This window comes from Ciona intestinalis, unplaced genomic scaffold (assembly GCF_000224145.3).
Source record: "Ciona intestinalis unplaced genomic scaffold, KH HT001089.1, whole genome shotgun sequence".
NCBI classification, from domain to species: Eukaryota; Metazoa; Chordata; class Ascidiacea; order Phlebobranchia; family Cionidae; genus Ciona; species Ciona intestinalis.
Genome location: NW_004191410.1, coordinates 1 through 25,188, shown reverse-complemented (window position 1 = coordinate 25,188; position 25,188 = coordinate 1). Strand labels below are relative to the sequence as shown.

Genomic DNA, 25,188 nt, shown 5'->3' with positions numbered 1-25,188 from the left:
TCGATCTACCTTGTGCCTGTAAGCGCAGAAAAACAACTGCCTATTGAACGAGAGAAGTCAGTTCTTTGAAGCGTATCGGCGAGAGAGATTGCTTTTTTCTTTTTTTAAGCGCAAAAACGGTCGATACGGTATTTAGTTTTGCGTCAATGCCAAAACTGTTACCACCCACGAAGATATACCGCATTGTCGGTATGACAGTAACATTTAAAAAATTAAGTTGGAAATGGGCACAAGGTGTATGAAATAATAATCAAAATACACCCGTGTTATTACGACTGCCGTTGCCCCGCCACGCGAAGATAAATAAGTGATTTATTCAATTATCTAAAACAAAACTTTTATTTTAAAAGTGGTTTTAAAGTATAGTAGGGTGAGGGAGATGGGACACTTTTTGTTTCAATTTTTCCGTCCCATTTAGTAGTAAACACAAAAAATTAAGATTTATAAACCGTATACTCACGACCCCCATAGACCGTTGTTAATTGATTAAAACACGATCAGGATATTTAGATATTATGTGCTAAGGGTGTCCCATCTTCTACCACCCTACTAAATATAGTAAAACGGTCTATGGGAGTCGCGAGGATACGGTTTTATAATTCCTTGAATGTTCTTTGTTTACTATAAAGACGAAAAGAAAATAGAAGAAAAATGTGTCCCATCTTTCCCCACCCTACTATATATTCCGCCACAAACCAATAAAATTATAATAACACTACACAATTTTTTTATTGCTTTTCGCGGTTGAAAAATCTCGTAGGAGTGAAACGCTTTAAAAACAGAATGCAACAAATTAAGCGTTTTATATAAATTAACTTACACACAAAGTAACATACATGGCAACTCGTAAGCTGGCACGAGGTGTTAAACCCGTGTGATAACGACTGTCGTTTTCCGGCCACGCGAGGATAAAGTAAGTTACATTCATTCATTCATTCATTCAGTTACAAAAACTTTAGTCCTTAAAATTTGACTCGCGTATACCATTTTCGGGTCAATTTGAAAAATTGGCTATTCAAAATTTTTTGCCATTTTGGAAAAAAGTTCCAATTTAAAAAGTATATAATGTTATAATTTCAAAATATTAGCAACTCGACAGTGAGCACGAGGTCTGTATATACGAAATAAAATATATTCTTTAAAACTGTTATAATGGTACGTAATAGCTCAAGAGTGCCTCAAGCGGTTATAAGATCGAATGTTTAAATCTGACCTAAACAAGTTTTATAAAAAACGTTCCTAATTTTTTTAAATGGTAATTTTTATTTAAAATTTTTTCTTTAAATTTTATTTAAAATTATTTGATAGTGTGAAAAATAGCATAATTGCGAATGTTAAATGAATGAATGTAATATATTTATCCTCGCATATAGCGAAAAACGACAGTCGTTATAACACAGGTGTTTTGTTTCATACAACTCGTGCTCGCTTACGAGTTACCACGTATTTTACTTTGAGGGTGATTATTTATTTTCACATATGAAAGACAGTTCAGACAACCCATTAGTGACCACTAGCATTCTAAAAAGATTAAAGCCGTCGAAGTTTTAGTGTTTAGCGAAAAAATGTGACAAAAAGAACAGCCTTTTATACACTACAATATCATATAGTAGGGTGGGGGAAGATGGGACACTTTTAGCACATAATATCCAAATATCCTAACCGCCTTTTAAACAATTAGTAACGGTCTATGGGAGGTGTAAGGATACGGTTTTAGAATTCTTAGAATGATTTTTGTTCACTACCAAATGGAACGAGAAAATGGAATAAAAAGGTGTCCCATCTTCCCCTTTGCTAAAAAAGTTGCTAAAACTAATTGCATTTGTTTAACCTTGTGCGAAAGTTGTTAGAGCGGCCGCCGTTTAAATATAGAGGATCTCAGGTTCGAGGCTCGATGCTGCTACTATTGTGGGCGTATGTGTCCTTGGGCAAGACTCTTAACAGCAATTGCTCCAACCCAGTGGTCACTAATGGGTTGTCCAAATTATCAGCCATACATAAATATAACAATGACCAACAAAACTGTATATATATATTCAGTAACTCGAAAGCGTGCACGAGGTGTATGAAACAGAACACCAGTGATTTTATAACTTATAAAATTGAAAAATCAGGATAAATAAGCTACACTCATTCGTTCATGCATAACATAATCGAATAAACAATAGTAATATTTTCTAAGTTTTAAATTTGGAACACAAATTTCAAAATGGTCGATTTTGCTTTCTAAAAAAAATCGCGTTTTATTTCTAGCGCTATAAATAACGGATATTATTCTTTTTAAACTCAGTCGCAAAGATTAAATAATTAAAACAACGAAGAGAAGGGAATTAGCAGCAAAGTGACAGTCGTTATAACACGGGTGTTCTGTTTCAGGGTGGGGGAAGATGGGACGCTTTTTTATTCTATTTTCTCTTCCCATTTGGTAGTAAACAAAGAACATTAAAAAAATTACAAAACCGTATCCTCACGACTCCCATATACAGTTGTTAATTGTTTAAAACGCGATTAGGATATTTGGATATTATGTGCTAAAGGTGTCCTGTCTCCCCCACCCTACTATATAGGCATTTTAAAGCTTAGACTAAATAAATAGAATAAAATAAGACGTACCTTCCCAATTTTCAATAAGTTCTTCCATGTTTTAAAATAACTTTCACAAAACTTCACAATTTTCAAAGCCCTAAACGAAAATTAAAAATTTCAGAAATCAAATCGTGCATAGGTAACATATATACCCCTTCGAAGCGCCATTTTCTATTTCGTGACCACTCAAAAATTTCCGTTTGTAGTCAAATAAACTGAAAAGATTAACTAAAGATAGTGTCTATCAAAACTATAAAGATGCTTTAGATAATTTCTTTCCGCCTTTCGAGCGTTTGAAACGTACAATTACAGAAAACACGCTTTTAGTCCTATACCGTAATGCATTTTAAGCTCAAAGTTTTTTTAACGGCCTTCAAAGGATTTAAACGTTAGGGCAAAAAATGTGACACTATCGGATTTTGAAAAAAAATTGAATTTGTTTACCTAAAAGATATCAAGCCCACAGAGGTGTACCTCACGTTTCGTGACGTCATGAGATGGTATCATGTGACCTATGACGTCACGAAGCGGCCCCGTGGTCGGGAGCGTGCTAATCCTATTAGAAGTAATCAAAAATCGCGGAATTTAAGTTTTTTGACGATATTGCGAATTTTCTGTCGCGGGAAAAAACAAATAAAAAATAAAATAAAATAATAAATTATAAATACGATAACCTATATATTTAAATGTAAAAAAAACGGGTTTACATCTGGATTAATTCAATTTTTTGATCATATAGTACTGTGGGGTAAGATGGATACCGTTAGCACCTAAATCCCATATTTCCTGATCGTGTTTTAAACAACTAACAACGCTCTTTTAGAGTCGTGAGGATACGTTATATAATTCTGTAAATATTCTTTGTTTACTACCAAATGGGACGAGAAAAAAGAATGAAAATACGGACCATATTACCCCACCCTACTATGTTAACAGTTATAAGCCAAAAACTGTTTCTTATTATACTCATATAGAAATTGATAAAACGTGTATTACGAATTTTGTTTTATATTTATGCTTTCGTTTTTTAATCATAATAGGAAATAGGAATTAACGGCAAGATAACGACAGTTGTTATAATACGGGTGTTCTGTTTCATACACCACGTGCCTGCTTACGAGTTACCATGTATGTTACTTTGTGGGTGATTGTTTTTTCTGTATGGCGGACAATTTAGATAACCCATTAGTGACCACTGGATTGGAGTAATTATAATTGTTATAACATGGGTGTTCTGTTTCATACACCTCGATCGTCCCCGCTTTAAAGTATCACCCACAAAGTTACATACGTTGTAACTCGCAAGCAGTCACGAGGTGTATAAAACAGAACACCCGTGTTATAACGACTGTTATTGCCCCGCCACGCGAGGATAAACAAGTTACATTCATTCATTCATTCATTCATTCATGACTTGAAAGTATAGTGTACAAAACAAAATAAATCGGGTCCAAAAAGCAAGACATTTTCCAAGAAATTTGAACGAATTGACAGTCGTAGTCATACAGTAAGATGTATCTACTATCTGTAAATCTTATCTAAGGATTAGGAAATTAAAGCCAGTTTCTTTTGCGTCAAACATATGATTTCATACTTGTTTTTCAATTTAACTGCAAAAAATTTATACCCCTAAAAACAAGTTGTTTTTTTGGGTCCAAAAACATGAATGTTTCGGTCAGTTTTAATAAGTGAATGAATGTAACTTGCTTTATCTTCGCGTGGCTGGAAAACGACAGTAGTTATAACTCGGGTGTTCTGTTTCATACACCTCGTGCCCGCTTATGAGTTACTAGCACGTTTGTAACTTTGTGCGCGATTCAAACCGACAGAGTTCTTTCCAAGCGAAACGATATACTATATTACAGTGCATGGGGAATTTGTTTGTAAGTGCATGTAAGTGTAACTTATTTATCCTATATATAATAGGGTGACGTATTACGTATCTGATAATTTGAACAAAGTGACTTATAATTTGGACAAACCATTAGTGACCACTGGGTTGGAGCAATTAAGGTTAAATGTCTTGCCCAAGGACACATACGCCCACAATGGTAGCAACGATGAGCCTTGAAACCATTACCTCTGGGTTACAGGCAGGCGCGCTAACCACTTTTCCACGGCGCCGGGAAGTGGCGAAAACTGTTTTAATAAAGTAACAGTAAGATAAGATGGTTCAGGTTTTCATTCTCTTTGTCCCATTTGGTAATAAACAAACAATATTTACAGAATTATATATAGTAGGGTGGGGGAAGATGAGACACCTTTTATTCTATTTTCTTGTCCATTTTGGTGGCAAACAAAAAAAATTAAAGAAATTTTAAACCGTATCTTTACGACTTCCATAGACCGTTGTTAATTGTTTTAAACACGATCAGGAAATATTGGATATTATGTGCTAAAGGTGTCCCATCTTTCCCTACAGTACTATACCATTTTTTATTATTAAAACCGCTGCTTTTTTCACTAAAAACAAATCGAAATAAAATTGTTTAGAACAGGAGTTTATTTACTGCTAGTTAAAAACGACTAGCCAGAAACGAATAACTGCAACAATTTTTAATGAATAAAAGCAAAAAATAATGGAATAAAAACATTTTTCATTTTTTTTTAGCGAATTGTAATACCTCAAAAAATGATTGCAAAAAAAAATTAAGGAAAATTTTTTTTTAATTAATTTTTTTTTAAACTTTTTAAAAGTGGATTGTGTTATTAGTCCTAAAAGAGTTGTAGAGTTATAGTAGAAGTTAAAATGTGGAAATAGCAGCAAAAAATAATTGTCATAGCAGCATTTTACAATGATTGAGTTACGGGTTGTTTTAAGACCGTTTTTTTTAAATATTGGCACAAAAAGTAAAAAAAAAAGTTTAAAAACGGGTAAAATTCGTTAAGTTGTGACATTTTTTGTCTGGAATTTCAGAAAAATTGGTAAAAAAACGGGTAAAATCTGGTCATTTTTGATAAAAAGGCTGGTTTTTTGAAGGCACCAAGAAAATGCGCCTAAAATTATTTTTTTCACAGTGAATAAAAAGTCTATTTTTCCGAGCGTTGTGCAAATTGCCGCTTCCGCAGCGCCTGCTAGCGGACAGGACAACGGCCGGAGACCGTCGCTCGGTGGCGCCAAAGAGAAATGAAAATTCGGATTTTTTTAGAACGTGTTAGGTGCCCATTACGCCGGTTTGGGGTGTCACTGGAACGGATTGCTTTTGTCCACTTTTTGGAGGGGTCATGAACCCGCCTACTTCTGTCGGTGATTGACAGGTGACCTCTGCGTGAACCCGTGATCGATTTTCAAAGGCAGAATCCTAAAAAAAAAATTTTTTTAATATTTTTCGGAAACATTTTTTCTGCCAAAAACTTTTAAGTTATAAGAATATAGTCATGTAATTTTGTAAATATTCTTTGTTTACTACTAAAGAAACACCCAAATAAATAATTAAAACAAGAACTTTCTTATTCTTACCCTAACCTACTATATATATATTTTACAAAACTTAAAAAATCGAAAAAACAAATTAAAAAATTATTCCAAAAAAAATTTTAAAAATATTTTAAAAAAAAATTAAAATTTTTTTTCAAAAAGACATTAAAAAAAACATCTCAAAAAGCACTAAAAAATTATTAAAAAAAACATTACAAATAGGTAAAAAAATGCAAATATCTTACCAGGGTATCAATGTTGTTAGCATGTGTTTGTATATTGTGTGAGTCTGTTTCTAAAACTCTTTTAAACTGTTTTAATGGCTGGAGCCCCGTGTCTCGAACTGTAATTGCAAAGGGTGCCATCCAGTGAACGCACTGAAAAATAGAAATTTTAAATAAGTTTTTAATTTTATGGGATTCGAAAGTAAAATAAAAAAAAAATAAAAAATTTTAATATTTTTTTGGGAAATCATTTTTGCTAAAAATGTTGACATTTTTTTTAAATAATAAAATAAGTTTCGAGGGCCAAATTTGGCCTAGTTAAAATATAAACTACAAATTTAGACCTGATTTAGTCCATTACCCCAACACCATAAGTTTAATTTATACTAAAACCGAAAAAAAGGGAAAAATGCAAAAATAGAAAGGCCACAAAAAAGTTGCAAAAAAAAGCCACTTACCGCTGCCAGGTCTTTAAAATGAAAGCCGGAAACTTGAGTGGCCAATTCTCTTGACGAGAAATGGTATAATGCTGACGCTGCAAGTAAGCCGCTCGAAAATTCTAAACTTTCAATGTCAAGAACACATAGGTCCAACAACTGTAGAAAAAAACGGTGTTAAAATTGTATATATATATATATATAATAGGGTGGGGTGTGGTAAGATGGGACAACTTTTCATTCTATTTTCGCGTCCCATTTGGTAGTAGACAAAATTGTGAATATAGTAGGGTGGGGTAAGATGGGACAACTTTTCATGCTGTTTTCTTGTCCCATTTAGAAGTAAACAAAGAATATTCAAAGAACTATAAAACTGTATCCTCACGACTCCCATAGACCGTTGTTAATTGTTTAAAACTCGATCAGGATATTTGGATATTATGTGCTAAAGGTGTCCCATTTTACAGTGAGCATGAGGTGTATGAATACACCATGTGTGTCTGGTGTATAAGAAGACACCCATGTTGTAACTCGACAGCGAGCACGAGGTGCTCAAATTCGCGCCGAAAATTACCTGAGAAATATGCACGAAGGTTTCTTGCGGATATTGAGGTAGAAAAAACGACGCAGAGCTTGGATTTGGGGCAAACGCAGCATGAGCTGTTTGCAAATATACGTTTAACCAAGAAATTGCTGTGATCGGCGAAAGTGACCATTTGAGTGCAGTTAGCATAATAAGTTCTTGGGATAAAATTTCGTCGTCAGTGCAGGCTCCATCAGTCACATATGCAAAGTCAGATAATTTTGGCGGGTATATTTCCTGGAGAAAAAAAAATAACATTTAATAAAAAAAAATTTTTTTTTTTGGAGGAGGATTTTTTGGGGGAAAATTTGTAATTTTTTTATGCAGGTATTTTATTTTTTTATGGTATTTTTAACACATTTTACCAAGAAATGCTTCAAGTTTTACTCTGAATTAAAAAAAATTAAAATTGTAACTTTAAAATTGTACAAAATAATGAAAATATGCTATTTTTTTATATATATACATATATATATAACTTTAAAAGAAACAGTTATATAATTTGCAAAAAAACACTATTAAAAAATGTTATTATTTTTATATTTATATACAATCTTTTTCTTAAATATATCAAAACTATATTATAGTAATATAATTTGTAAAAAAAAGTTGCAAAAAAAAAAATTTGTTACCTCTAGTTTTGCTGCTATAAATAGGGCTGTGACTCCAACTAATTGAAGCCGAGTTTTGTGAATATTTTTGGTCGCTGATAAATAACGGTCGATGTAATCGACCGCTAAATAGAATGTCTCCCGGTGTAATGAATACACTTCACAAACCTAAAAAAAAGGTTAAAAATTAAAAAAAAATGGAACAAAAAATTTTTTATATATATTAAAAAAAAATGTTTTTTTTAAAGGTATAGTAGGGTGGGGTAAGATGGTACATTTCATTCTTTTTTCTCGTCCCATTTGGTAGTAAACAAAGAATATTTACAGAATTTTATAACCGTATTCGTATAACTTTAAAAGAGCGTTGTTAATTGTTAAAAACACGATCAGAAAATATTGGATATTATGTGCTAACGGTATCCCATCTTACCCCACAGTACTATATAAAATTTAAAAAAAAAATAATTACAAATTTAACAAAAAAATCCTAAAAAAAGTAAAAAAAAACTATAAAAATAATAAAAAAAATTAAATATAAATTAAAAAAAAAATTATTAAAAAAAATATTTTTAGTACCTCCATGATCCAGTCTATTAAAATAGACCTCATTCGTGGTTGTAAGTCTGCATGTCTGTCCATGTAACTACTGTTGCGGCAATAAACTGTCTCTTTGTTCACCATAGATTTCCACAGTTGATCTGAATCTGCCCAGCTGGAAAAAAAATGAAAAAAATTAGTCGAAAAAAATTTTTTTCGAGGTAAATTTTTTTTACGATTTTCGGAATATTTTTTGAAGTGTTTAAAAAATATTTATTTTATGAAAATTTTGGGTTAATTTTGGCCCAATACACAAAATATTGTTTAATTAGATAACTTTGGCCCAAATCTCAGGTCCCATTGAGTGCCTCGCTGTAGGTCCTCACCAATATAGAATAGAACATACACATATTTTTTTATGGCTGACAATTTAGACCACCCATTAGTGACCACTGGGTTGGAGCAATTGCCGTTAAGTGTCTTTCCCAAGGACACATACGCCCACAATGGTAGCAGCGGCGAGCCTTGAACCCATTACCTCTGGGTTAGAGGCAGGCACATGCCAATAAACATAGCCTTTTTCTTTTCTTACCTATCAGTTGAAACATATTTTCTTGTAAATGTAGTTCTGACGCAAAAATTATGGACCACCATAATCACTACTGTGTTTTAAATAAACTTTGGAAAAAAAACTAAAAATTCCTAACAAATAAATTTCTAATTAAAAATATCTTGTTAAAAATACTGAAGTGTCGGTCAAATACAACTTAATTTATATAAACACCTGTGAAAAGTGGTGCAACTAATTCAAGGTTATTGTTTTGTTGACACTTTGTAAAACTAGCTGTCAAAAATACTGAAGTGTCGGTCAAATACAACTTAATTTATATAAACACCTGTGAAAAGTGGTGCAACCAATTCAAGGTTATTGTTTTGTTGACACTTAGTAAAACTAGCTGTCAAAAATACTGTCACAATTTTTTTTACTAAACTTAAAAAAAAACACTTTTAAATAATTACATCGCTTTTAAAAATCCTTTTTAAACTGTTCAATTACTGTAAATAAAGCTACGTTTACTTAATAACAGCGGAGTCTATGCCCTAACACGGTACGTTCTGTATAGTAGTTAGTGCAGCTATGCGCTTTTATACGCGTTAAGAGAAAAAAGGCGCTATACAAATACGCGCTCCCACGATTGAGCTAACAGGCCAGGCCCTTTGGGACGGTTATAAGCACAAAAGGATTCGTTATGGCAGTGTTTCCGTAGGGCTATAACAGGAAATTGCGGGGACAATTTCTCGCCAGAAAAAAAACGAGTTCTCGTCAGAAAAAAAAGCAAATTTTTTTGGATTTTTTAAAATTAATTTTATTAGGCGCATTTTTTAAAGGTTTAAAAACGGTTTCAGAATTTTAATTTTTACTACCTTCTGCGCATAAAATGGTTTGGTATTTTACAATGTGCTGAAAAATCGGTAAAAATGAACGTTAAATAAAACTTTAAAAAAATTTTTTTTACGGTAACACTTAAACAAATCGCAATTTTTTCGGAGCCGTTTTGGTTGTTCTGTTACGTCACAATAGGTATTTAAACGTCAGACTCGCCGACTCTATAGGGGACAGTAGGCCATTGTTATGTAATAAAGAAAAGAAAACACAACGAAACTATACAACGAAATGAAATACTTCCGAATTTTTGTAACACCTGGACAAAAAAAAAGTTAAAGTGTCGGTCAAATACAACTTAACTTATACAAACACCTGTGTAAGTGGTGCAACCAATTCAAGGTTATTGTCTTTGTTGACACTTTGTAAAACTAGCTGTAAAAATACTGAAGTGTCGGTCAAATACAACTTAACTTATATAAACACCTGTGAAAAGTGGTACAACCAATTCAAGGTTACTTTTTCTTTAGAAAAATGCAAATAAATGCGCATTTTACGGAATTTAAATTACTTTTAAATCGGTTTACACTTATATTTAGTAACTTAACTTTTCACGTTTTATATTATAACGTGTTTAAATTCCTGCGTTTTGGTAGACAGACTGGTACATCCTATTAGGTTTGTTAGCCAACAAGTGCTATTATGACGTAACAGAGCATCGAAATCAGATTACACACAGGTGTACTAGAAAAGTTAAAGAATTTTTCCCACGCGTTTAAAGGCGTTTTTTTGTACAGGCATTTAAACACAAAAAACTCGTATTTTTAGCGTGTTATAATTTTACATGAATTTAAACATGAAACGTGCTTAAAAATACCATTAAATTTGTTTTTTTTTGTCGCAAATAAACGTATTTTTTATAGACGCGATTTTTAAACGTAAATGTGTATAATAATGTGGGGTAAAATGGGATACCGTTAGCATATAAAATCCCATATTTTCCGATCGTGTTTTTAACAATTAACAAGGCTATTTTAGAGTCGTGAGGATACGGTTATATATTTCTGTAAATATTCTTTGTTTACTACCAAATGCGACAAGAAAATAGGAATAAAAACACGTCCCATCTTACCCCACCCTACTATAATATGATAACTGGCAAATAAAAACGTATTATTTTAAACAATTTTTCAATATAAGTACCGAATTTGAATAAAATTTAAATTAAATATCGAAAATAATAAAATATGTTAACATCTTAAACTGCTAGCCGTTTAAAGGGACATATAGCTATAAAGAATTGATAACGCGTGTTTACAAAGCAATAAATTATAAGTTTAAATGCCAGTTTAACTGGCACGCCACGGGGGATAAAGGAAAACACGCAAAGTTACGGCAAGTCTAAATAGGCCCCGGCGTGTCTGTACTAGGAGGAAACGTCACAATCGGCACACTGTGCGTAAACAATGGGAATTCTCTCACTTTCTCCGGAGTGGGAAAAAAGACGAAAAAGAGATGGAAAATGCGATTTTTAGTGGGTTTTTGAACTTTTTTAGGCGATTTTTTTCGCGTAGCGGGCATCGACAGTCGTTATAACACGGGTGTTCTGTTTCATACACCTTATGTGTAAAAGTAACTTATTTAACCTTAATAAAACAAAAAAAATCACAATTTTGCGTATGGAAACACTGTTTACAAACGTGGGATATAGAAACACTTCGCGTCACAGCAGCGTCTGTGACGTCACAAAGATCAAAAACTAATTAGTGCTGGACGGAAATTGACTGATTCGATTTTTTTCGCTATGGATACGATGCGTTACGTTTCGGGTCATGGGAAAATGACGTCATATATCAAAGCGCTGACTGGGGTGGGAAAATTGTGACGTAATAATGCGTGAACAATGAATCTAATGTGACATAATAACGATCATTTCCCACAATTTTAATTTTAATTTAAAAAAAAAAAAATTTTTTTTGGGGGGGCATTAGAAATTAAAAATTTAAAATGTATGTTTTATTCTATTTTTCGTCCTTTGGTAGTAAACAAAGAATATTTACAGAATTACAATCGTATCCTCACGACTCTAAAATAGCATTGTTAATTGTTAAAAACACGATCAGAAAATATGGGATATTATGTGCTAACGGTATCCATCTTACCCCACAGTACTATATTAGCAAAACAAGTAAAATTAAAATAATCTAAAACTAAAGGGTTTGTTTAACCTAATTATTAGACCTGTATTTAGTACAGATTTAGCACATGTTTACAGTGAAGGCCCCTGGCCAGTTTCTGTATACATTATTTTAATTGCTTACAAAGTTACACACGTGGTAACTTGTAAGCGGGCACGAGGTGTATGAAACAGAACACCTGTGTTATAACGACTATCGTTGCCCCGCCACGCGAGGATAAATAAGTTATATTATAGTACTGTGGGGTAAGATGGGATACCGTTAGCACATAATATCCCATATTTCCTGGTCGTGTTTTTAATAATGAACAACGGTCTATCGGAGTCGTGAGGATACGGTTTTAATAATTCTGTAAATATTTTTGTTTGCCACCAAAAGGGACAAGAAAATAAAATAAAAACATGTCCCATTTTTCACTATCCTACAATAAAATAAGTCCCATCTTACCCCACCATAAAACACTTCCCATCTTACCCCACAGTAAAAACATAACGTTTGTACACAAAACCACGTGTCAGACTTGCCCAATCACGTAACAAGTTCGTTTATTACGTCATAACGAAGTTTCGTCTTGCCCCGACTCGTCGTCGACGCAAAATAACCAAATTGTGACGTCACATAGGCAAATAAAGGCCGTTGTTAGCAAAACAAAGACGCGTGTTTGCGAGCTTTAAAGTATAGTAGGTTGGGGTAAGATGGTACAAGTTTTATTTTTATGAATTGGGGTAAGATGGCTCGTGTGTTATATTAAATTGGGGTAAAATGGAACATGTTCTTATTGGACTTTTTTGTCCTATTTGGTAGTAAACAAAGAATATTTACAGAAATATATAACCGCATCCTCACGACTCTAAAAGAGCGTTGTTAATTGTTAAAAACACGATTAGAAAATATGGGATATTAGGTGCTAACGATATCCATCTTACCCCACAGTATTAAACAACAAAATTGGGTAAAAAACAAAACTAGAAATAAATTAACCTAAAAATTCAAAATATGCACAAATAATCTAAAAAACACGCTTACAATAAAAAAGGCGACATATTCTATAATTTGTAAAAAAGAATTTTTTTATACATATATATACATGTTTTAGAACATATTTTTCACTGCAAAAAAATTACAATAATAGCGAATACGTTTTTAAGTAGCGAAAAAATTCGCTCCGTTTTCGCAGACGTGTATGTAACTTTAAATACGTTACGAGTTACATGTTATAACATGTTGAACGTAAAGGCGTGATATAACATGTCCTATACCGTTAAACGGACAGGCAAATATAATATTCAAACTACTATACCAGTAATTTGTAACGTATAGTACTGTAAGATGGATACCGTTAGCATATAATATAGTAGGGTGGGGGAAAATGTACACATTTTATTCTATTTTCTTGTCCCATTTTGTAGTAAACAAAGAACATTTAAAGAATTATAAAACCGTATCCTCACGACTCCCATAGGCATAGACCGTTGTTAATTGTTTAAAACACGATCAGGATATTTGGATATTATGTGCTAAAAGTGTCCCATATTCCCCCACCCTACTATATACCATACTTTTAATCGTGTTTTCAGCAATTTGAAACGGCATTTTACAGTCGTGAGGATACGGTTTCTAATTCTAATAAATACATTCATTAAAAAAAGCGTATAAAATGTAATAGGCATTTAAAATCAAGGGTGTTTTAAATTAATTAAGCGCCCACGGCCCTGATAGTGACGTCATAATACGGCTATTGTCGCACGCACAATTAGTATTGTGTAGTTAATGATATGATTAATTGCCACGGCCATTATAAAACGTTACGGAATTGGGACAAAAAATCGTATCTTGTTTAGACATTGTTGTTAAAGCAGTCAATTAGAATTAACTACAGCTTTCAAAAATGACCTATTTAAAAAACTAGCTATCAAAAATACTGAAGTGTCGGTCAAATACAACTTAACTTATACAAACACCTGTGAAAAGTGGTGCAACCAAGAACCAACTCAAGGTTATTGTTTTGTTGACACTTTTTAAAACTAGCTGTCAAAAATACTGAAGTGTTGGTCAAATACAACCTAACTTATATAAACACCTGTGAAAAGTGGTGCAACTTATTTAAGTTATTGTTTTTATGCCAGAGTTGGCCCATTACCGCAACATTGTATTTGCACAATCTATTCTATATGGGTGAGGTCATACAGTGAGGCAAGCCACGAGACAAAAATGAACCCAAAATTATAATTTAAAGAAAAAAAACAAACAAAATTTATATGAAAATTAAAATTACTTTAAACCTGGCAGAGGACCTAAAATTAAGGCCAGAGTTAGCCCATTATCCCTTAAAAACAACCCCAAAAAATACAAATTCAAGAAAAAAAACGAACACAACTATATAAAAATAAAAATTACTTTAAAACTGGCAGAGGACCTAAAATTAAGGCCAGAGATGGCCCATTATCCCTTAAAAACCTTATAAACACCCTAAAAACTACAAATTCAAGAAAAAAAAACGAACAAAACTATATAAAAGTAAAAATTACCTCAAAACTGGCAGAGGAGAAGCTCTAGAAATCGGCGCAGAGGTAAAAATATTCCGAAATTGGTAATGGGACGACAAAGGGTGTTCCGCTTTCCCCACGTTTATTTCTTGTAAGGGGCCACCCCTTTTACCCTGGTGCTTTATGGGTGAGGTTAGCACCATGGGGTCATCGTTTTCCCCATCAGCCCCCTCTTTTTGTGGCGTGGGGAACATCTCATGGTCGATTGCTTTAAAATCCGTCTAAAAATTATGAAAAAAAAATTGCAAACATTTTTTTTTCTAATTTGAGAAAAAATTGAAAATTTCGCAAGAAATTGTTCAAGTTAAAATACATTTAGATTAATCAAAAACTATTTTTAACTGAGTAACTTAAATATTGTTCATAAACACACAAACAAACTTGAATTTTTACTGTTTTGATTAACTTAAATACTGTTAAAATATAATAAACAAACAAAAAGCACCTGCATTTGCCTTTTTCTTTTTTATCCAAAATTTTTAACTTAATTTTACATTTACCCAAAAATTTTACTAAAAAATATGTAAAAATACCAATTATTGCATTTAAACCTTTTCTGAGTAGTAATTTTTACTAACTAACCAAAATTTTAACTGCCAAAAAAACTATAAACTTATATAGACTACAAAACACTTAAAAACTACATATAAAAAAACACCTAAAAACTGCATATATAAAACACCTAAAAAAGCATACATAAAACCCAAAAACTGCATATATATATATATGTATATTGAAATGAGTAAACTAAAACTACGCCTAAAAGAGCTACACTGGTTAACAGTCTGACAAATAAGACCTGGAAATTCAAAACGAATTTCGGTTCGCGCGAAAATGGATACGTTTAAACACGCCCGGTGAGCCCAACTTAAACGCAACGTCGTTTTGTTACGTCATTTCGTTACGTTACGTTAAAAAACGTAAACCGTTTTAGACCTGCGTTGTGGCATAGTGGTTAGCGTGTCTGCCTCTAGCCCAAAGGTTATTGATTTTATAGTGTATTATTTTTGCGTATGTGCCCTTAGGTAAGAAATTTTACTGCGTTTTTTACCCAGTGGTCACTAATGGGTTATCTAATTTTTAAGTTATGTATTAAAAAAGAAGGGATTTTTAAAAGTTTCACACACAAAGTTATTTAGGTAACGTAAGCGGGCACGAGGTGTATGGAACAGAACACCCGTGTTATACCCGCTGTCGTTGTCCAGCCACGCGAGGATAAATAAGTTACATTTATTCAGTTACAGCGTGCGTAAAAATTAACGGTATGTAACAGAATTACAGAATACTATTTAATTAGCGTAAAAGCTATTGTTTTGTTGACACTTTGTAAAACTAGCTGTAAAAACATTAAAGTGTCGGTCAAATACAACTTAACTTATATAAACCTTGTGAAAAGTGGTGCAACTAATTCAAGGTTATTGTTTTGTTGACACTTTGTAAAACTAGCTGTCAAAAATACTGAAGTGTCGGTCAAATACAACTTAACTTATATAAACACCTGTGAAAAGTGGTGTAACCAATTCGAAAACTATTTTTACATTTCAAAAACTGAATTAAAAAAACGCATTTAAAAAAACGACTAGCAAAAGTGGGATTCGAAGCCAATAACCCTCTGGTCACTAACCTTGGTGTAAAATTGTTGCCTGCGATTTTCTACACGCGTGTCCATAACGCACCGCCTTTTAGAATCTTCTTTTTCCTGAAAAATGGTAAAAAATATTAAATTTTGTAAGAATTTTTTAAATTTTTTGGAGAGTTTTATTTTTTTTTAATTTTAGTATTCTTTAATTTATTGCAACGTAAATATTTCCTTTTTTTTAATAATAAAATACAAAATAAAACGTTTAAAATTAACCTGAATATTTTAAAATAATTTGTTTAATTCGATATATATATTATCAAAAAACAAAAAATAATTTTAAATGTAATTAAATTTGTTTTTAAAAACCTACAAAAATGGACACAAAAATTGCTAAAATACGCAAATTTATATATATTATATATATATATGTATATATAATTTCAATTCCCGATAAATTAGTACGTTTTCCCACGCTTTGTCATTCATAAATTTTACCTCTGATGACATCAGTATCGTCGCTTCTTTTTTCGCAGATTCTTCTCGTAAGCGTTTTCGGTTCCGTGACGTATTTAATGACGTAGTTGATGACGTAAGAATGGCTGATTCCTTCTTAATTTTTGGGTTTGTTTTTTGTTTACGATCAGCAGCACTATAAAAAAAAAGTAAATTAATTTTTCAGGGTAAAACAATTTTATCAAAAAATAATTTAATTTTGTTTAAAACTTAATTAAAGAAAAAAAATCGTTTTTTTTCGTACAGTGCAAAATGTGTATGTAATATTGCATTCTATATTATAGTACTGTGGGGTAAGATGGATACCGTTAGCACATAATATCCCATATTTCCCAATCGTGTTTTTAAAAATTAACAAGCTCTTTAAGAGTCGTGAGGATACGGTTATATAATTCTGTAAATATTCTTTGTTTGCTACCAAACGGGACGAGAAAGAATAACGAAAACATGAACCATCTTACCCCACGCTAGTATATATATTTCTGTACTTTTAAAATTTAAATCGTAATTATATATATTATATATCATTTTTTTTTAGTTAAGCCCAAAACGGCCCTTAAAATTTATACAGTAGGGTGGGGGAAGATGGGACACCTTTTCAGTCTATTTTCTCGTCCCATTTGGTAGTAAACAAAGAAAATCCAAATAATTTTAAACCCGAAAACTGTATTCTCACGACTTCCATAGACCGTTGTTAATTGTTTAAAACACGATCATGGATATTTGGATATTATGTGATAAAGGTGTCCCATCTTTCCCCCAAAATATTTATAATAATTTTTTACCTTTTGTACATAACGCAACAGAAAAAATCCAGTAAAAATTTCAAACAGCTAAAATTTAAACGCTACACGGCTACAGTATATATATATATATATATCTGTAAACTATAAAAAAAAACTGTTAGATCTGTAAATTTTTACTAAATTTACAAAACTATTATACACCTCATGCTCACTGTCTAGTTTTTACACAAACTTTTTTCTATTGGAACTTTTATATTGTTGAATTAAATGGTTTATCACTTTGTTACGTTATACTGCATAGGGTGTAACGGTCACGCCTATTATTGTATACGTTTTGTACTGTTATATCTATATAGTACTGTGGGGGAAGATGGGACACCTTTAGCACGTAATATTTAAATATCCTGATCGTGTTTTAAACAATTAACAACGGTCTATGGGAGTTGTGATGATACGGTTTCATAATTCTTTGAAAGTTCTTTGTTTACTACCAAATGGGACGAGAAAGTAGAATGAAAGGTGTCCCATCTTTTCCCACCCTACTATAAGCGTTATAGAAACGACTGTCGTTTTTAGGCGCTTTTGTAAACTATTCTGACTTTCGAACAGTAACCTATATAATAAAATATGCCATTCATTCATTTATTTAGTCGTTTTTTTCGAATACGTTTTGTATTGTTTAATTTATAAGTTACAAAAACGACTGTCGTTTTTGCGCTTTTGTAAACTATTCTGATTTTCGAAACAGCAACCTAGTTAATAAAATGACATTCATTCAGTCGTCTAAAAAATTAAATGCCTACAGTAATTAAATCGCCCACTAAAGTACAATAGAAAAAGGCGGCCACAATGTTTTTATAAGGCCGACGAAAAAAACGCAATCGGCGGCAAAAACAATAGCGATGTCCCGCCGAGAGGCTCGAAATTTCCCGACGGTCGATTAATTACAGATAAGCAGGCGACTTAAGAAATCGGCGCTGTTAGAGACTGATAACTAGGGTAAAACGATGCTTTTGTAATATACGAACCGTTATGGCGCTATAATCAAATACACAGTACTTGGCGGGAAGAAATAAAACAACTTATTGACCGGTTAACACTTTACATTTTTTTAAACATTTTTTTTATTTAGGTCAAAAATTATGTTTGTTTTTAGTTTTTATTTGGAGTTAAAAACGAGATTTTCTAGTTTTAGTTAATAAAAACTGTTAAATTTTAATAATTTGTGATAATCAAACTATAGGATTTCTATTTTTAATTGTAAAAAGGTTTCAAATTTGCCATTTTTTTTACAGTTATCGAAACGTATTTTCAAAATAGTCAAATTTTATTATTTTTCCTATTAATACAAAGTGTTTTAACTAGTGCCTATACAGACTACAGAAACTCATTAGAAAGTTACGCATTAAAAATTCCGTTTTACGGTTGCGCTCTTGAGCATCGTCTAGCGGTAACAATTTGCTCTAATTTTCGCAACAAAATCGGCGACGAAATGTCAGAGAAAAATACACAACTGTGTTTTTCACGCATACCAACGAAAAACAAGATTTATAAATATATATGAACGCCCAAATGTGACCTAAATGTACTACCAACGTTTTAAAACAAAACAGCTTTTAAAAAATGCATAAAAATGGCACAGTACGACTTAAAACGCACTAAAGAAGTAACTTATACCGCTTAAAAAAGCTGTTACCCTCTTTTCTGTTCTGTATTTACGTTTACAATTAATTTTAGAAAGATAAATTATATATATACAATAACAGAACTGTTTGTTATGACTAAACTGACACAACATTTTTAAAGATACTGGTTTAAAAAGCTACAAAACTAAACTGTAACTAAGTTAAAACAGTTGTTTTTTCTGTATTCTGTTGTAAAAATGCTAAAAAGTGATGCTATATAAATTAATTTTATTAAATATAGTACTGTGGGGTAAGATGGATACCGTTAGCACTTAAATTCCATATTTTCTGATCGTATTTTAAACAATTAACAACGCTTTTTTATTTGTTATATAATTCTTTAAATATTCTTTGTTTACTACCAAACGGGACGAAAACATACTAAAAGAATAAACCATCTTACCCCAACCTACTATATCTTAAACACATTTAAAAATATCTGCCTGCTAAGTTTAAAACGCCTGACGGTACTGGTTTATTGCAGTTTTAAACAGCTGTGTTTTCTAGTATTCTGTGTTCTATCTAAGCTGGCTTCCAGAAACGCGTGTCTTTTTTCATTTTTCCGGCTTGGGCACTTACTACCGCGAAAGGCACCTGCTTCTGTGACGTCACAGACGTCAGACACGTCGTAACAAAAGGCCAACAAAGACAAGACTTGTTTACGTCTAATTGCGGGCAAAAAAGGTGCAAAATCCGATAGAAAAAAGCGGTTAATCTCTTAGAGCAGGATACAGCTACGAAGTGTAAATTAAACGTCAAAAAAAGATAAGAAAAGTCCGTCTGGAAAAGCCAAACAATACGTCTGAACGTCCGCATCCGCATCTAAATCTAAAAGCCAGAAATGGCCTTAAATTAGACTGTAGTATAGTAGGGTGGGGGAAGATGGGACACCTTTAGTACATAATATCCAAATATCCTGATCGTGTTTTAAACAATTAACAACGGTCTATGGGAGTCGTATACGATTTTATAATTCTTTAAATTTCCTTTGTTTACTACCATATTGGACGAGAAAATAGAATAAAAAAGTGTCCTATCTTCCAAGTATAAATATTTGGTTGGGGTAAGATGGCATATTTTTTATTCATAAGCGTCCCATTTGGTAGAAAACAAAAAATATTTACAGAATTATATATATTTTTTTCGTGACTGTAAAAGGGCGTTGTTTATTTTAAAAACACGATTAGAACACATGGGATATTATGTGCTAACGGTATCTATCTTACCCCACAGTACTAAATGGTTATCAATTTGTTACGGTATAGTACTGTGGGGTAAGATGGATACCGTTAGCACCGGAATCCCATATTTTCTAATACTGTTTTTAACAATTAACAATGCCTTTTAGAGCCGTGAGAATACGGTTATCTAATTCTGTAAATATTCTTTGTTTACTGTCAAATGGGAGAAGAAAATCGTATAAAAACATGTCCCATCTTACCCCACCCTACTATATCTCTTTTTTCTAAAACTGTCACAAAATACGCAGCTAAAAAATAACGCTTTATAAATACCTATTTATAAATACATCAAAAATTTACTTAATAAAACAATACGAAAACATAATACGTATAAAACTACAGAATTCTGGCCATTTTTAAAGCCGTAGAAAACGCAGTGCTGTCTATGCTATACGAAGTGAACTGGTTTTTGAATTTGAAATGTACTGGCCTAATTACGAACGGCGAGCAGTAGACAAGAACCGGGCATGCCCCTTTGGTTTTCAGATTACAAATATTTACACTGGCGCCGTACGCAGTAAATCTGGTATACCTCGTGCGCGCTGTCGGGTTGTATTGTGTCCCATGCTCGCTGTCGAGTTTTAATGTGTCCTATGCCCGCTGTCGAGTTCAAACGTTGTCTTATGCTCGCTGTCGGGTTATAACGTGGTCCTATGCTCGCTGTCGAGTTATAACGTGTCCTATGCTCGCTGTCGAGTTTTAAGGTTGTCTTATGCTCGCTGTCGAGTTACAACGTTGTCTTATGCTTGCTGTCGAGTTATAACTCGGTCCCCATGCTCACTGTCGAGTTTTAATGTGTCCTATGCCCACTGTCGAGTTTTAAGGTTGTCTTATGCTCGCTGTCGAGTTATAACGTTGTCTTATGCTTACTGTCGAGTTATAACTCGGTCCTCATGCTCACTGTCGAGTTATACATGTGTGGCTATAAAAAGTAATGCATGCGCTGTATTATATAGACACCTCATGCCCGCTGTCAAGCCGTAATATAAGTGCCGATTAAAAGGTAATCTATGCGCTGTATTCTGTACACACCTCATGCGCGCTGCCAAATTGGACATATAAATGATAGCTATTAAAGGGCCGTATATAATACACGTGTTTATGGACCCCATGCCCCGTGTCGAGGTACACAAAGGGTGCTGGAAAAATTTATAGTGCTCTAGATATACCTCATGCTCGCTGCCAAGTTATACAAAGCGTATCAATTATGTATTAATTAAAAATAGAATATATATATTATATATAATGTTTCGGCGTACGCTATTTCTTTCGTTTTTATCAATAAGCGTGTTTTAACAACTGTTGTTTTACCGTTACTACGCGTCTTTTCACTTTTGTAAACTGTCTTGGTCTTCGTTATCGTGACCGAAGAGACAAAATGAATTTTATTCATTTATTTTAAACCGATTTTTAAATAGACAGTAACCAAAGTATAGTAGGGTGGGGGAATATGGGACACTTTTAGCACATAATATCCAAATATCCTGATCATGTTTTAAACAATTAACAACGGTCTATAGGAGTCGTGAGGATACGGTTTTATAATTCTTTGAATGTTTTTTGTTTACTACCAAATGGGACGGGAAATAGAATGAAAAGCTGTCCCATCTTCCCCCACTCTACTATATAAACACAATAGAAAACCAAAACTCTATTCATTTTAAAGCGTGTTTTTTTTGACAATAGACGCGATAACTAGGTTTCGTACGCACGCTGCTATGCATTGTAGCGTTCAGACGCCGCCGGCTTTTCACGCTGCGTGTGACGTCATTACGTTGGCGCGTGTTACGCATGACTGCGTACAGATAAGCTATCGCGAAAGAGGAAATAAAATAGGCCAAAACTAAGGCGCCAAATCTGGGGTGGCAGGGGGTGCAGGTCTACCCTGAATTTTCTGCACTGGGAAATGACAGTTGTTGTAACTTATAACACGGGTGTTCTGTTCCATTCACCTTGTGCCTGCTTTTAAGTTAGGAATGAATGAATGTAACTTGTTTATCCTCGCATGGCGGGGTAAAGACAGACGTTATAACACAGGTGTTCTGTTTCATACACCTCGTGCCCGCTTACGAGTCACCACCTATGTTACTTTGTGAGTGATTATTTTTGACATATTTTTATATTTTATGCATAGGTGACAGTTTAGACAATCTATATCTTGCCTAAAAACACATATACCCTAAAAATAGTTAGAATGCCAGCGTTTAGCATGTGTTCCGTAAAAAAGCAAATTAGGGTTTTTTTATATGAATTTGGCGCACTAAAACAGATTCAAAAAAAGTAATTGTGCTGTTAGCCTGGATACACCATGTGTGTCTTAAAAATGTGATTTTACCATGTTATAACTCGACAGTGAGCATGAGGTGTATGAATACACCATTTGTGTCTGGTGTATAAGAACAGTTAGAAGACACCTGTGTTATAACTCATTATATAACTTAACTGTGAGCATAAGAGTGTCTTATGAATACGAGCTTATATAACTGGACAGTGAGCTTGAGTATATATAACTATACACTACAGTGAGCATTTCACAATTAAAAGCAACAATCAGAACGAATATTTTTACCTGACGGGTTAGAGCAACTCAAAGACTTATACTTATTACACTGGTGTCATATTGCACAAAAAACGTACGATAAAAAAACCCACCGTGTTTTTGGGTAATATTGTATATTTAATTACCTCAGTTTTAAGATTATTGGAGCATAACTGGACAGGCAAAAAAATAATGTATACGAGTGTAACTTACTTTATACTCGCGTGGCCGGAAAACGACAGTTGGTATCACGCGGGTTTAACATCTCGTGCCAGCTTACGAGTTACCATGTATGTTACTTTGTTGGTGATTTTTTTTGATATTTTATATATATATATATAATGCAGCAATGGGCCAATCCTGGACCCATAGTGTGCCACTCTGGGGTCGCACCATAGAGAATAGAATAAAGTAATAACTTACATGTCTTTAGGCATCATAGAAAAACTAACACAGCAAAAAGAACTCCTTTTCCACACCTGTAAAAACGAAACAGGGTTTTTATCACCATGTTTACAATGAATAATTTTTTTATTTGTTTATTCTCGCGTAGCTGGAAAACGATAGTCGTTATAACACAGGTGTTCTGTTTCATACACCTCGTGCCTGCTTACGAGTTACAATGTATGTAACTTTGTGGGTGATTTTTTTCACTTTTTTTGTATGGTTGATAATTTGGACAACCCATTAGTGACCACTGGGTTGGAGCAATTGCCGTTAAGTGTCTTGCCCAAGGACACATACGCCCACAATGTAGCAGAAACAAGCTTCGAACCAGTATTATCTCGTTCAAAACATGCTCTCATTCCTGTATTATTCCTTCAGTATAATATTAAACATTATTCCAACTTTTAAACGCCATTTTGAATTACATTTTACACCAATTTTTTACGTTTACATTTTTTTTTTATTTAGTAAAAAAAACACATATTTCATTTTAAACAATGCATTTTTAAGCATATTTGTTTCTAGTATAAAGAATATGTATATACTAATTTGGTTTTTATATACCTCATGCTCACTGTCAAATTTCGACACATTTTGTAAAGTGCGATTCCTTTTTTAACTATTAAAATTAATTTTATGCTATAAATATACAAATAACTGTCATACTGACTTGTATATCTATACAACAATTATAGTAATACATAAACAAAAAAAATTCTTGTAGAAATACGAAAAAATGAATAAAAATGTACTAAACCACATTTTATAGTCTAAAAACTTAAAAATTACACAAGTTTATGAAACAGAATAACTGTTATGCCTTTAGAAAGACATTAATGTATTCAAATTTAGCAAAATTAAATAAAAAAACGAATAAGTGTACGATTTATAACCAAAAACTCACCTAAAAAACTCGTTGGTTTTTTGCAGTATTTTCTTAAATTGAACAATTCTTGTTAAATTCAATTAAGGCAAAAGCTTGTTTTGGTTTAAAAACGTTCTGTATGCAACGAAAATTTGTTAAAATACAGGTTCACCGGTCACTTAAAACCGGCACTGTACAACGTGTAGTCTACTAAAGACTGGCTATGCTGTACCATTGAATAGAATAGCGCGCGCAAAGCATTATCCGCGCCGGCGCCAAGTCTTTCCCTACAGCTGGTCTGCCTATTTGACGTAATTCTGGCGCTCAGATACGAATAGTGCGCGCGTATTACAACGCCCCTATGCTAAAGTACAACAGCCACGCTTTTTATCCATAGCGTGTTTTAAAGACTGTTGTTTGGCTGTTATACCCTTCTCTACTTTGCTTAAATTATAAGATTATTACCCAGTTTAAATGGTTATTACCCTGCTTTTTCAACTGGCTTTCATTTCAATACCTTTTATCCATAGCGTGTTTTAACAACTGTCGTTTTGCTGTTGATTCCCTTTTCTTCGTTCTTTAAATAATATGATAATTAATCAGCTTTTTAACTGACTGTCTTTCCCACACTTTTTATCCATAGCGTGTTTTAACAAATGAATGAATGAATGCGACTTACTGACTGTTGTTTTTACATGGTTTTCGCTATCGTTTTCGAAGAGATAAAAAAAATATGCTATACCTTAACCTGCTTACCAATACCGCTAAAAAGGCATGGCATTTTTTTCATTCAGAAAGTGCGCTAATTAAAAGGACATGTATGCTTTTGTAATTAGCAGGAAAAAAGCAAAATACCATTGCCGGTATTTGGATTATTCGCTGTTTCCTAAGAATGGCCCACTCTTGTTTAGAACAGGCTGTTGAGGCAATATAGTATAGCCAATGCCTATGTTTAGAAGATAAAACACGGATATTGACTTTCTTATACAACTATAAGCAAAATGCATCTTAAAAATGCATCCCTTTCGCTGCTACTACTGTGGGCG

At 33.0% G+C, this 25,188-nt stretch overlaps 1 protein-coding gene across 4 annotated transcripts; it reads right to left on the bottom strand.

The window, feature by feature from the left end:
- Window positions 1-5,071: 5,071 nt before the first annotated feature.
- Window positions 5,072-24,368, bottom strand: LOC100185796 (G1/S-specific cyclin-E1). Of its 4 annotated transcripts, XM_002127534.4 has the most exons (11): window positions 24,182-24,368; window positions 23,254-23,309; window positions 16,602-16,755; window positions 16,149-16,223; window positions 14,507-14,745; window positions 8,436-8,571; window positions 7,881-8,027; window positions 7,240-7,485; window positions 6,687-6,824; window positions 6,250-6,381; window positions 5,072-5,888 (listed from the first exon to the last, which is right to left on the bottom strand). In XM_002127534.4, the coding sequence occupies exons 2-11, from the start codon at window positions 23,268-23,270 to the stop codon at window positions 5,742-5,744; spliced, it is 1,431 nt and encodes a 476-aa protein (XP_002127570.1). In that variant the 5' UTR covers window positions 23,271-23,309; window positions 24,182-24,368; the 3' UTR covers window positions 5,072-5,741. The 4 variants fall into 4 exon arrangements, with proteins under 4 accessions (XP_002127570.1, XP_026695782.1, XP_026695781.1 ...); XM_026839981.1 differs by lacking the exon at window positions 23,254-23,309; XM_026839980.1 differs by lacking the exons at window positions 23,254-23,309; window positions 24,182-24,368 and adding an exon at window positions 19,454-19,494.
- Between the last annotated feature and the right edge of the window lie 820 nt (window positions 24,369-25,188).

Excerpts from the sequence above, each read along its gene's own strand:
- LOC100185796 (XM_026839980.1), bottom strand. The coding sequence starts at position 19,479 with ATGTGTTTAAGATATAGTAGGTTGGG. Across the intron at positions 14,746-16,148 it reads GGCAACAATTTTACACCAAG|ACGGATTTTAAAGCAATCGA; the intron begins GTTAGTGACCAG and ends CATAATTTTTAG. Across the intron at positions 6,825-7,239 it reads CCTTCGTGCATATTTCTCAG|TTGTTGGACCTATGTGTTCT; the intron begins GTAATTTTCGGC and ends TTTTTTCTACAG.